At 55.2% G+C, this 13,991-nt stretch overlaps 1 protein-coding gene across 1 annotated transcript; it reads right to left on the reverse strand.

The window, feature by feature from the left end:
- Nucleotides 1–1,390: 1,390 nt before the first annotated feature.
- LOC133361893 (charged multivesicular body protein 2a-like) lies at nucleotides 1,391–9,347 on the reverse strand. The gene is made up of 5 exons (XM_061580872.1): nucleotides 9,180–9,347; nucleotides 7,897–8,076; nucleotides 6,105–6,241; nucleotides 3,403–3,464; nucleotides 1,391–1,497 (listed from the first exon to the last, which is right to left on the reverse strand). The coding sequence occupies exons 1-5, from the start codon at nucleotides 9,345–9,347 to the stop codon at nucleotides 1,391–1,393; spliced, it is 654 nt and encodes a 217-aa protein (XP_061436856.1).
- Nucleotides 9,348–13,991: the final 4,644 nt, after the last annotated feature.

Raw genomic sequence — 13,991 nt, forward strand, 5'->3', positions numbered from 1 at the left:
ATGGCCGAGTATCCCAGTGTAGGACGACAGAGCTTGGGCGATCGTCTGCGGCTTTTTGCCCCCTCCCTGTCGCCCTCGGAGAGGGGGGCGAGCGAAAATTGCGCGCCTTTATAAACCTACGTGTACGCGATGTTCACGCTTGTGTGTAAGCTGTCAATGAACGTGCACACACACGAGAGAACAAAACAATATTGACAGAAACTTGAACAGGCCGCCGCCTGCGATTAACCAAGTGCATTGACACCATTGGAACCTCATTTGCCAGTAAAAAATATGATAATTGGTTTTTTACCCTTCTATCTGGCAACAAAACTGACACCTTTTTTTACAAGGAGTCATGTTTGTATAGACCACAATACCTGCAGTCATAATGCAAACAAAAAACACAACTCTGATAATGTATGCACTGTCCTTGAAGTTGAGTGACCTGCGCCTTTTGGCGTCATCTGGACCAACCCATGTGAGACTAGGCTCTAAGGAAAGCTGTCTCGGGTGTGGACATCTGCTCCTGTGGTTCTGTGGGGGTGGGCGGGGTTGGCGATCTCCAACGGGGCAGGATTCCTCCCCCCCCCCCCCCCCCACGAGGATACAGACGGCGACAAACGGAGACAAGAACGCGCTCCGATTAAGGTGCGAACGGGCCGTGTTAGTGAAATGGCAAAAGCCTAAAAACGTACAAACTGCAGCAAGTATCCGGAACAGCAAATATGAACGGCCAAATGTCCCAAGCATGAACGTCAAACGACAAAAGCCACTTCCAGAGCGAGGCGGCTTCAGTGTGCGGCGACTTGACCGAGCACATCGCGTGCGTCAACGGGGAGTGCTGGAGGTCAGCGGCCCGGCGGCGGACCCAAGTTTCACTCGCGACCGTGGCCAACATCAGCGGCAGATGATATCGGTCCTGGGCCTCCCCTAGGTCGACTCGGCCTTAAAACGAGTTACCTGGTGCGTGGCCGGGCGTGCAGATCGTCACGCCAGCCCCCCCCCCCCCCCCCATAGCTGCCCCCCTACCATCCTGGACAGGCGCTTGCCAACAGCACAGCCAGTTAACGACTACGGGGGGTTGGTGGGGGGGTGGTGGGGGGGTGGAGTCACTGCACACCGCCCCACAACGCCGGTGACACAGGTTCAATTCAGACCATGGCCGCCACCGTTTCACTGATTAGCATCCGAACCTGGCATGGATCACAACCCCCCCCAACCCGCCCCACCCACCTCCCACCCACCCCCCCCACCCACCCCCACCCACCCCGCCCCCCCACCCACTCAACCACCTCACCCCCCACCCACCCCGCCCCCCACCCACCCCCCACCCACCCTGCCCACCCCGCCCCCCCCACCACCCACCCACCCCCCACTCACCCACCCCCGCCACCCCACCCCCCCCTAATCACACTGCAGGTCGTTGAGTCGCACGTCGAGGTCGGCGGCGGCCATCTTGCCTGCGGCCATCTTGCCTGCGGACACGCTGAACGGAGCCGCCTGTGGCCGGCAGAGCTGCGGGGGGGTGGGGGGTGGAGGGGGTGGGTGGGGGGAGACACACGGAGAGAAAACAGCGACGGTCAAGCGCACGCACACGGAACACCGCCACTCGCACAAAGACAAAGGTCCCCGTGCAGCCTTCACTAATTGGAGGGGCGAGTGCCGTCAGCGAGCGGCACCTACGAAGGCCGCCGGCGCCGTGGCGCACGAGGGGGGGTGCGGGTGGCAAGCACCACCACACCCGGCCGCCTTTGTCTCTCCCCCAGTGCTAGCGATGTTCACTACACACCGCACCGGGTACTCGTTTGAGACCGAGTCGACCTAGGGGAGGGCCCAGGACCGGTTCAGATCATCGTCACCGGTGTTGGCCGTGGCGCTGACCGCTGCACTCCCGCAGACACAGAGAAGACCGCCAGCCACGCGGCGCAGCTGTGGAGGTGGCAGCGAGGGCTGGTGGCTCGCCGGGAGCAAGCGGTGCAGGCAAGCGCGCACTGAACGCCACCCGTTGCATCTGCATGGGATAGAGTGTTGCCCCCTCGCACGCGTTGGGCATTCTCTGGGTGATTCAGTTTCCTCCCACGTGTATTAACGGTCGTTAGTTTACTGAAATTTGCTTAATAAATCAAGGGCTGCAGAACCCAGGCAATTGTTGGTAGCACCGTCTCCTGGCTGCTGCTGCCTTCCCCCACTACTCGTCCACGCTGCCTCCTCGTGCTCTCTCCATTCGACGGCGATGAGCGAAATGCCGGTGGGGAGGAAGGCAACGGCAGTGGCACAGCGGCACAAGTTGAAATTACAAATAACAACAATAATCGTAATAAGAGACCCGAGAAAAGCCAGAACAGCTCCCATGCTGTAAACACGCGTCGAGGCTTCGGCGACATCGGCGACGCGCGCGAGTCGTGCCGCGTCTACGAGCGGCCACTTTGCCCGTGGACGCACCGCGCCAAACCCTATCAAACGACGTAATTGTCTCCGCTTTTCTGATCCGACAACTCGCCGTTCTTCACGCTCCGCACGGCTCGGGGTCCGGCGGTCGTGCGCTCGCTGCAGAGGTTCGTATCTGGCGGGGCCACCCTAGTAATTACTGCGGTGTGTGTTATCACTCGGCGGGATGTCTGGGTGGGTGGCTGGGTGGATGTCTGGGTGGGTGGCTGGGTGGATGTCTGGGTGGGTGGCTGCGTGGATGTCTGGGTGGGTGGCTGGGTGGCTGGGTGGGTGGCTGGGTGGGTGGGTGGCTGGGTGGATGTCTGGGTTGATGTCTGGATGGGTGGCTGCGTGGATGTCTGGATGGGTGGCTGGGTGGGTGGGTGGCTGGGTGGGTGGGTGGCTGGGTGGCTGAGTGGCTGGGTGGGTGGCTGGGTGGGTGGGTGGCTGGGTGGGTGGGTGGCTGAGTGGGTGGCTGAGTGGGTGGCTGGGTGGGTGGCTGGGTGGGTGGCTGAGTGGGTGGCTGGGTGGGTGGCTGAGTGGGTGGCTGGGTGGGTGGGTGGCTGAGTGGGTGGTTGGGTGGGTGGCTGGGTGGGTGGCTGGGTGGCTGGGTGAGTGGGTGGGTGAGTGGCTGAGTGGGTGGCTGGGTGGGTGGGTGAGTGGGTGGCTGGGTGGGTGGCTGGGTGGGTGGCTGAGTGGGTGGTTGAGTGGGTGGCTGGGTGGGTGGCTGGGTGAGTGGGTGGCTGGGTGAGTGGGTGGCTGAGTGGGTGGCTGGGTGGGTGGCTGAGTGGGTGGCTGGGTGGGTGGCTGGGTGGGTGGCTGAGTGGGTGGCTGAGTGGGTGGCTGAGTGGGTGGCTGAGTGGGTGGCTGGGTGGGTGGCTGGGTGAGTGGGTGGCTGGGTGAGTGGGTGGTTGAGTGGGTGGCTGGGTGAGTGGGTGGCTGGGTGGGTGGCTGGGTGGGTGGCTGGGTGAGTCGCGAAATGAAGAAACTCACTCGAGAGTTTGTCCGCGAGGCCGAGTCCCAGCTCGTCCAGCAGCTGGCTCACGATGGCATCACTGCACACGCGCACACACACAGACACACAGACACACACAGACACACAGACACACAGACACACACACCCAGACACACACACACAGACACACACACACACAGACACACATGCACACACACACAGACACACACACAGACACACACACACACAGACACACATGCACACACACAGACACACACACACAGACACACACACACAGACACACACAGACACATGCACACACACACAGACACACACGCACACAGACACACACACAGATACACACACACAGACACACAGACACAGACAAAGACACACACACACGCACACACACAGACATACGCACACACACACGTGCACACGCACGCACACGCGCACACACGCACGCACACACACGCGCACACGCACGCACACACACACACAAGGACACACACACAGACACACACACAGACATACACACACAGACACACACACACAGACACGCACACACACGCACACACACGCACACGCACACACGCACACACACAAGGACACACACACACACACACGAAGCCAATGGTCAAACATCGCGCGACCCCCTCCCCACCACCACCTGTGTAGCATTCACCAGCCTGCTGGGGCAAGTGCTATTGGCGAGTAACACCGCTGACAGACGGGCTGGGTGGGTGGCTGGGTGGGTGGCACTACGCCCGGCCACCTTTGCCTCCCCGGCGGCGATGTGTTTGTGACGCACCGCATCGGGTAATCATTTAAGGCTGAGTCGATCTAGCGGAGGCCCAGGATCGCTTCTCATATCCACCACTGTTATAGGTCGCACGCAGGAATTGAATTCGGATCTCCGGGTTCGTAGCGCAGTCCGCTAACCACGTTACACTGCTCCCCACGGCGCCGCACGGACAGGCACACAGACACACGCGGAGACAGACACACACACAAACGTACACACACACGTACACAACAACAACCGCCATTCGCCACTAAGTGGCGGTGACATCACCACGACGCTTGTGCCAGGCCATGTGCACCTTGAGGCCACGTGAAGTGTCGAACGCCCGCTGGCAGGTCACGGGGCAGACCCAGCAGGTGCCACGGGTCGACACACACACACTGTCTTGCCTCACGGCAGATGTGGAGCGTACGTGCACAGGAAGTTCCTGTTTTTTATGCTAATTTTGGTCACGTGACCAGGAAGTCAGGATGTTAGATTTACAGTGAACCACGCGGGCTTCAGCCATCTTACTAATAATTCAAGATGGCGGCACGCATCGCATCTCAGGAGACCACAGCCGCACTTGTCCATTGTGGGAGCTTAAGAAGCATTCTCTTTTTACCTTGTTACAATCAATAAATGACGATCGGAGTTGGACGTTCATCCTGGCTCCGAGGGTTTATTGAACGCAAGGTTATCTACTCGACTAGCGGTGCAACGCAGCACACAGCGAGGCCGAGATACACACGTACACACACGTACACAAGCCAAAAACAGAGACACTGACGCAAACAGGACGAGACACACACAGAGACAAAAGCACGGAGAAAGGCAAATAGTTGCAACCTTAAAAATCCACGATGCTTATGAGGCACGTGCGTGAATCCACAATGCCGCAAATTACTCCGGAACGCTTTGGTTAACCCACACTTCAATCTAGATTTGAAGCTTTCGTGACTGCAGGGATCCATACTCTTTGGTTCTTTTGGTAAAGTCACGTAGGTAGCAAAAAATACAATTAATAATTATTTTATTAAATAAAATTATTTTTTATTTTATTAAATACAAATGTATTTTATTATTATGAGAACCAAAGAGTAATCCGTACTTAGCAATGGTAGATCCGCTCAATATTATTGAGCCCTCATATATTTCCACTCGCCTATAGCCCGTCCGAGGACGGGCGTATCGCAGTTAATCAGAAATATTCAATCGAAAATAATGACCAGCTCATGGTTATTGATGAGGGGGTGGGGGCGGGGTCCACGTGAGTGACGTCATCAATAAGGGGGGGGGGTCCACGTGACTGACATCACCAGCTCATGATTATTAATGAGGGGGGCTGGTCGACGTGGAGTGACGTCACACGCGGGACACACAGACATTCTTGGCTCATGGTATTAGTGACGAGCTTCACTACCCCGGCTTCACCCGGGACTTAATTCACCACGCCCGGCCGCGTTTGTCTCCCCAGTGGTGACGTTCACGCACCACACCAGTTAATTGTTTGAGGCTGAGTGGACCTAGGGAAGGCCCAGGACCGGTTCAAATAATCGTCAACGGTGGTGGCCGTGTGGTGTACAGTCTGGAAAGTACCCACGTGGCAATGTTCCAGTGTGTTGCATGTCGGGAAGTACGCTGAACATTTTGAACAGACACACACATACACACAACTTTGCCTTTGATAATTGTTTTTTACCCTTCTATCTGGCAACAAAACTGACACCTTTTTACAAGGAGTCATGTTTGCATAGACTGCAATACCTGCAGTCATAATACAAACAAAACACACAACTCTGATAATGTATGCACTGTCCTTGAAGTTGATTGGTCCACACCTGAGACAGCTTTCCTTAGTCTCACATGGTGTTGGACCAGATGACGCCAAAAGGCGCACAACTCAAAGACAACGCACCATCAGAGTATGAGAGCTCGCGACTCACCCCCCCTCACCTCTCCTCCTCCTCCTCGTCGCCCTCATCGCCCACGGCGTCGTCGATGGCGTCGTTCATCACCTCCTCCTTCACGTCCGTGATCTCCGACTGCTCCTCAAACTCCATCATGATCTTGTGGACCTGCGGCAGCGTGAGCTGGGCGGGGTGCGACACGCGCGCCGGCGGAGACGAGTCATCGGTCGTGTATAGTAGTGTAGTGTATAGTGTAGTGTATAGTGTAGTGTATAGTGTAGTGTATAGTAGTGTAGTGTATAGTGTAGTGTATAGTGTAGTGTATAGCGTAGTGTATAGTAGTGTATAGTGTAGTGTATAGTGTAGTGTATAGTGTAGTGTATAGTAGTGTAGTGTATAGTAGTGTAGTGTATAGTAGTGTAGTGTATAGTGTAGTGTATAGTGTAGTGTATAGTAGTGTAGTGTATAGTGTATAGTGTAGTGTATAGTAGTGTAGTGTATAGTAGTGTATAGTAGTGTAGTGTATAGTGTAGTGTAGTGTATAGTAGTGTAGTGTATAGTGTAGTGTATAGTAGTGTAGTGTATAGTGTAGTGTAGTGCCTCCATAGAGCCCAGTGTGTTCACTTACCGACCATTCCCCTGTTAACGACGGGCTGTTGTCGATGGAGTAAATATTAATTAATGCATCGATTAACCCCGTTTCTTTTAACACGATGTGTTTATAATGTTGTTAGTATCTTTATGAATTAATATGTTCATTGTTTAAATGTTATAAAGAACTTCTTTTGAAGGGTAACTTTCGATGCCATCGGAACAAATTAAGCCTTTTCGCTTAACCACCAGTTTCACGGAACCAATCACCAACGTGAAGAAGAGGGATTCCACTGTAACAATTGTAACCCAAGTGCAATCATCGCCCTCGACCCGTGTTGTTGATTTGTTTATTGAGTTTGTGAGCCAGGCTCAGCCAGGACCCCGCTCCACCACAATTCACCCAGGCTACCAGCGAGCACGAAGACTTAGACAAGTCTCAACCCGTAGCCAGAACAACAAATGTCAAACATAAATAACCATCTTCTTGGTTCTTTCGGTAAAGTCATCACGTAGAATGGAAATAATAAAATAATAAAAATATAACATAATTAAATACAATTTACACGACGTTTCGGCCACAACGCAAGCAGCTGTCCTCAGGTGAAGACCAGGTCTGTCAGAAAGACAGTGTCTAAATGAAACACCACCAGGCTTGGCAGCGTATATTTAAGCTGCTGGGTTGGAGGGGGAAGAGCGCCTTGACAAAGGAATTTGCATATCAAGAGGAATTTAGCATATTTAAGATACAATGTTGAAGAATGGCAGTCGAAGAAGCGTCGATGACATTTTTTTAAGTTTTGAAATCCCATCGACGATACTCGTGCCATTTTTGATTTGCTCCTGTTTGTGTAACGTATCGCTGACCAAATTCTCTTCCGGAAGTACATTTTCAGAGCCAACGAAACGCCCGGAAAATCGCGGTGGTGTTGACGGTGGTCACCCATTAAATTACCAACCAGGCCCAAAAACCCTGCTTAGCTTCCAGACAGCCAATGAGGTGCGGGCGCATGCCGCAGTGATTTGCTCGCAGGCGTAGAGTCGGCATTTCTTCTTCAACGCATTTATTGTTTCTGCTTCCATTGTCCACACTTTGAGTTGTTCCGTGTTACTTTGGTGACCCGGGTGATCACACGCGCAAAATTCTCGTCTCTGGAGTTGGTAAGACAAAGGCGATTAAGCGCGATTCTAGCGCTCGCAAAGCTCCGTGCGTGTGCGTGCGAGGCAGCGGGGCCCAGCACACCTACCTGCTGGTTCATGGCGGCCATGGCCCTGGTGACGCCCTTCATGGCCTGGGCCATCGCGCCGTTGGACTTGAGCGTGTGCATCTTGAAGGACACGGCCTGGATGTTGGCTCGCATCACCATGAACTTCTTGATGTGGCGACGCGTGCGCACCAGGTCCTTGGCCATGATCTTGACGGCGTCCTGCCGCGGGCGAGGGTCAGGGCGGTGGGCTCAGGGCGATGGGGTCAACGGAGCGATAAGAAACGCGACAAGGGAGATGGACACGGGCGACAGAGACGGAGAGAGGGCGAAAGACACAGGCAGGAATAACGAGACACACAGAAACAGCGAGACAGAAAGATCCACACACGAAGAAAGTAGGACACTGAGACCAAGCCACGGAGAGACAAACACAAAAACAGAAAGATCCACACACGAAGGGCACAAGACACACGACAGAGAGACAGAGCTGAGACAAAAATAGAGACACAGAGAGATATGGGGAAAGAGGCACGTACAGAGAGAGAGAGTGTGTCTGTCACATGGAGATGGGCACATTCCATTCCCAAACTCAAAGTTGCCGACCCTTACCCGCCTCCTCCTCCACCCTGCAACGTGTCCCACCCATCACCCTGCACACGTGTCCCACCCATCACCCTGCACACGTGTCCCACCCATCACCCTGCACACGTGTCCCACCCATCACCCTGCACACGTGTCCCACCCATCACCCTGCACACGTGTCCCACCCATCACCCTGCACACGTGTCCCACCCATCACCCTGCACACGTGTCCCACCCATCACCCTGCACACGTGTCCCACCCATCACCGTGCACACGTGTCCCACCCATCACCCTGCACACGTGTCCCACCCATCACCCTGCACACGTGTCCCACCCATCACCCTGCACACGTGTCCCACCCATCACCCTGCACACGTGTCCCACCCATCACCCTGCACACGTGTCCCACCCATCACCCTGCACACGTGTCCCACCCATCACCCTGCATACGTGTCCCACCCATCACCCTGCACACGTGTCCCACCCATCACCCTGCACACGTGTCCCACCCATCACCCTGCACACGTGTCCCACCCATCACCCTGCACACGTGTCCCACCCATCACCCTGCATACGTGTCCCACCCATCACCCTGCACACGTGTCCCACCCATCACCCTGCACACGTGTCCCACCCATCACCACCTCCCGCTAATCCCGACTCCACCCACAGCGCTTTCCTCCCCACTGCCACGTAGCTTAGCGAGGGCCCACCAAACTATATACCCGTGCTCCCTCACCATGTGGCCGGCTTTGGCCATCTTCTTGATCTCAGCGACGATCTTCTTCTCCTGCGTCTGCAGCGTCTGTCTCTCGCGCTCCAGGTCTCTCATGGCGCGCGCGAGGGCTCGCTGGTTCCGCCGCACCATCTGCTCCGGAGTCTTTCTCTTTCCACACAGGCAGTCCATGGCTGGCTGCGACTCTGCAGAAACAGCGACGACGCCACAAGGCGCTGTTCAACAACGACGACGACCACGTGGTGGTGACGCGCGCCTGTCACCCGGCAGCGCTGTGGCGAGCGCGGGGCTTGGCCTGGTCGCACACATGTCGTGAGAGTCTCGTCGCTTGGACGCCGAGGAGCCGTGCCCTGCACGGCCAGGAGAGGGCGCTAGAGCGAGCGTGGACTCCTGACAGTGTCCGTGTGTGTGAGTGTCCGTGTGAGTGTCCGTGTGAGTGTCTGTGAGTGTCTGTGTGAGTGTCCGTGTGTGTGTCTGTGTGTGTCTGTGTGAGTGTCTGTGTGAGTGTCCGTGTGTGTGGCGTAGATCGGTGACCCCCCCCTCGCAACACTCCCAAATGCAAACGCTCGTGACGGTGCAGGGCGTGGGTTCGAATCCCGATCCTGACGCCCGTAGAGTTGGAGTTTGTCAGCTCTCCCCACCACCACCACCCCCCACCACCCCCACCACCACCCCCACCACAACCCCCCCCACCACCACCCCCCCCCACAACCCTCACCACAACCCTCACCACCCCCCCACCACCACCCCCACCACAACCCACACCACCCCCACCACAACCTCACCACAACCCCCACCACCCCCACCACCACAACCCCCACCACAATCCTCACCACAACCCCCACCACCCCCACCCCACCACCCACCAGAGGTGGGACAAAGTCATTGTTATGCAAGTCCAAGTCGAGTCTGAAGTCATCAAATTCATGACTCGAGTCTGACTCGAGTCCAAGTCACATGACTCGAGTCCACGCCTCTGCCACCCACCCCCACCACCCCCCCCCCCACCACCCCCCCCCACCCCCACCACCACCCCCCCACCACCACCCCCACCACAACCCCCACCCCCCACCACCACCCCCACCACAACCCCCCCACCACCCCCCCCCACCCCCACCACCACCCCCCTACCACCACCCCCACCACAACCCCCACCACAACCCTCACCACAACCCCCACCCCCCACCACCACCCCCACCACAACCCCCCCACCACAACCCCCACCACCACCACCCCGCGTCAAGATGACAACAACAACAAGCAGCAACGTTTAGACAAAACATAAACCACAACAAGTCGTCTTGTGAACCATATAAGCGCGTAACGACGACTGCTTCATCACTCAAAGCTGCTCTAGAGGAGTTGTACACCCCGAGCTGTCGCTGCTGTTCAGTGGCCTCAAATACAACGTGTCGCTCTGGGTGATCGCTACAAAGTGTGACCTGTCTTCTTGGTTCTTTCGGTAAAGTCACGTAGAAGGGAAGCAATAAAATAATAAAAATAAAACATCGTAAAATAATTCTCACGACGTTTCGGCCACAACGCAAGCAGCCGTCCTCAGGTGAAGACCAGGTCTGTCGGGGAGACACCTGAGGACGGCTGCTTGCGTTGTGGCCGAAACGTCGTGAGAATTATTTTACGATGTTTTATTTTTATTATTTTATTATTTCCCTTCTACGTGACTTTACCGAAAGAACCAAGAAGATGAATCCCTGCAGTCACGAAAGCTTTAAATCAAAGTATGACCTGTGTTTTGATTTAGTGCGCTGATCTTAAAGGTGCATTGAGAAATTATAATTCTGCGACTGATGCTCCTGCTGCTGCTGTTGTAGTGGAGAGACTCGTGCAGCAGCAGCAGCTGTGGCTGCAGGGTTCTGCTGGTACGTGTTGTTTATGAAGTTTATTGTGAAAACTCCGTCACAGTTCCTATGATCACTGTTTCATTGCTTTCATGGCTTTATTTTGGTGATTTAGAAAAGTGTATTGGTTTAGCCATGTTTGTGTTGTTGTAGTACAGAGTTAGACTGATGGCCTTAATCTAAGTTGTCTTGTGCTTGTTGTTGTTGTTGTTTTTGACCTCACCTCACCACTCATCCCACCACTCATCTCGTCACTCACCTCACCACTTACCTCACCACTCATCCCACCACTCATCCCACCACTCACCTCGTCACCCACCAGTCATCACTCTCCTCATCACTCATCCCACCACTCACCTCACCACTCATCCCACCACTCACCTCACCACTCATCCCACCACTCACCTCGTCACCCACCAGTCACCTCACCACTCACTCCTCACTCATCTCACCACTCGCCACTCATCCCACCGCTCACCACTCATCCCACCACTTATCCCACCACTCACCTCGTCACCCACCAGTCATCACTCTCCTCACCACTCATCCCACCACTCACCACTCATCTCGTCACCCACCACTCATCCCACCACTCACCACTCACCTCGTCACTTCTCGCTGCTTCGACATTTTTAAAACTCCTAGGTGACGTCATCACACACAAGCGTTGCCCCGCTCTCCCTCAGCGACACCGTCTCACCAGGGCGCATCCATCTCAGCTCCTCCCCCCCCATCGCGTTCACTCGCTCTGCAGCTCAGAGCCGGCGTCTTCATTCAGAGCGGAGGAATCCGATGAGCGGTGAAGCGCTTCTTCACAGACGTCCAAGTGCACAGAACGAGATGAGTGCAAAACATGGACGTGGCCAGCAAGCAAGCAAGCCACTGACAATATATGAATATAATAAAGTATGTAAGGACACATTGCACAGGTACAGCACATTGCAGCACTCCCCTGCAAAGAAGACTGGGCGTAGCTCTTCAATACAGATCGTGTATCCAGCAAGTGAATCATTGACCAGCCGTGTTGACACGACGGCTGAGCTCCCAGCGGGGGGGGGCGGGGGGCGGGGTCTCGCGACTGCCGCGCGCTCAAGAGTTTCGTTGTGACAGCCACTGGGGGGTGCGGGGTGGAGGGGGCGTCATCGCGACTTGTGGAACTTTCACGGTGACTCAGCAGAAGAAGCGCAGTCGTCACGGGGCTTGGAGCGGACAGGGCGTGGAGCAGAACGCCCAAGGGTCGAAATCCACCGGCGTTTCGCTTGCGCTCTGAAGTTCGACGTTTCGCGAGCGATCCCAACAAGACGAGACTCCCGTCGAGGAGGCGATTTGGCCGAGTTGTGTTTGACCAAACTTCACCATTCTGGTGTCGTGATGATGATGGTGGTGGAGGTGATGGTGGTGGAGGTGATGGTGGTGGAGGTGATGGCTTTGGATGGATGAAGACGGCGATTCGCGTGGACGTTTGAAGCGAGAAGCGAGGTAATTCTAGATTATTAGATTAATAAAATAATAAAAATAACTCGATTTTTGTTATTTTCATTTAATATTTATTATTTTATTATTCTATTTTATTATTCTATTTTATTATTCTATTTTTTATTTAAAAAATGTTATTCTATTTTCTTATTACAATTTGTTTTATTTTCACCTACAGAACCAAAGAGTAGAGAAGCGAGGTGCAAACTAATTTTGTCTGGTGTTGATACTGGGCCACACCGAGGATAATGTTGAAGTTTCAAGTCGTTAAACACCAAAGGTGAGGATGGTTGTTGCGTTGTTGTTGTTGTTGTTGCTGTGTACACTCCACAACCGTCGTCGTCGTTGTTGTTGTTGTGATGCACAACAGCGATCGTTCTCGTCGGCAGCGTTCCACTGTCACTTGTCGACGATGTTCGGGCTGCGTGAATAGTGCGGGAGGGTCACAAGACATCCGGACCGAGCCTGTACGACCAAACGCAGCTTTTGCGAATCTTTCACGGAATCGACTTTGGACGACCGAGAGCCTCGCGCGAGATACTTGGCCAAATCCCAGCCGCGGCGCGTGCAAGGCCACGCGGAAGTGACATTCAGAAGTAGTTCCATGACATCCATTCCCCCGGCCCTTTTGCCATTCCCACACAACGCGACAGAGACGAAAATCAGCCCCCCTCCAGCCCCCGTGTTATAGCCTCAGCAGGCTGTCGGGGCAAGTGCCGTCAGCGAGAAGCGGCGCCTACAGAGGCCGGCACGACGCACGTGGGACAGGGTGGCCGGCACCACGCCCGGCCACCTTTGTCTCCCCAGCGGCCATGTCGAGGAACTCTTTTGAGGCTGAGCCGACGCAGGACCGGACCGGTGACGTGGCGCCTACCCCACTCATCCCCCCCCCTCCCCCCGCCCCCCCCCACCCGCCCCCCACCCGCCCAACTACCCGCCCCCCACCCGCCCCCACCCGCCCCCTACCCGCCCACCTACCCGCCCCCTACCCGCCCCCCACCCGCCCCCTACCCGCCCACCTACCCGCCCCCTCCACCCCCCCCACCCGCCCCCTACCCGCGCACCCACCGTCATCCAGCAGTGGATGGACCAAGGGGGCTGTAGGTTAGCGATGTATATATTATATATACACACAGAGCTGTGTATATATATTATATATAAACACAGAGCTGTGTATATATTATATATAAACACAGAGCTGTATATATATTATATATAAACACAGAGCTGTGTATATATATAATATATAAACACAGAGCTGTATATATATTATATATAATATATAAACACAGAGCTGTGTAAAGCCGAGGCAGCACGGACCCCCCACCCACCATCTCACAAATGCCGTGAAAACAAGCGAAGCGAATATTTCAAATGGCCACCTCGGGGAGGCAGTGAAATACTGCGGCGGGCCACGCAAGTTGACACCTTGAGAAGGAAGAAGAGCGGAGCGGTGCGTCAAGGGCGGGGGCCGGGGGAG

Source organism: Lethenteron reissneri, unplaced genomic scaffold, assembly GCF_015708825.2.
Source record: "Lethenteron reissneri isolate LAM-NWPU_2019-01 unplaced genomic scaffold, ASM1570882v1 scaffold_1278, whole genome shotgun sequence".
Classification (NCBI taxonomy): domain Eukaryota; kingdom Metazoa; phylum Chordata; class Hyperoartia; order Petromyzontiformes; family Petromyzontidae; genus Lethenteron; species Lethenteron reissneri.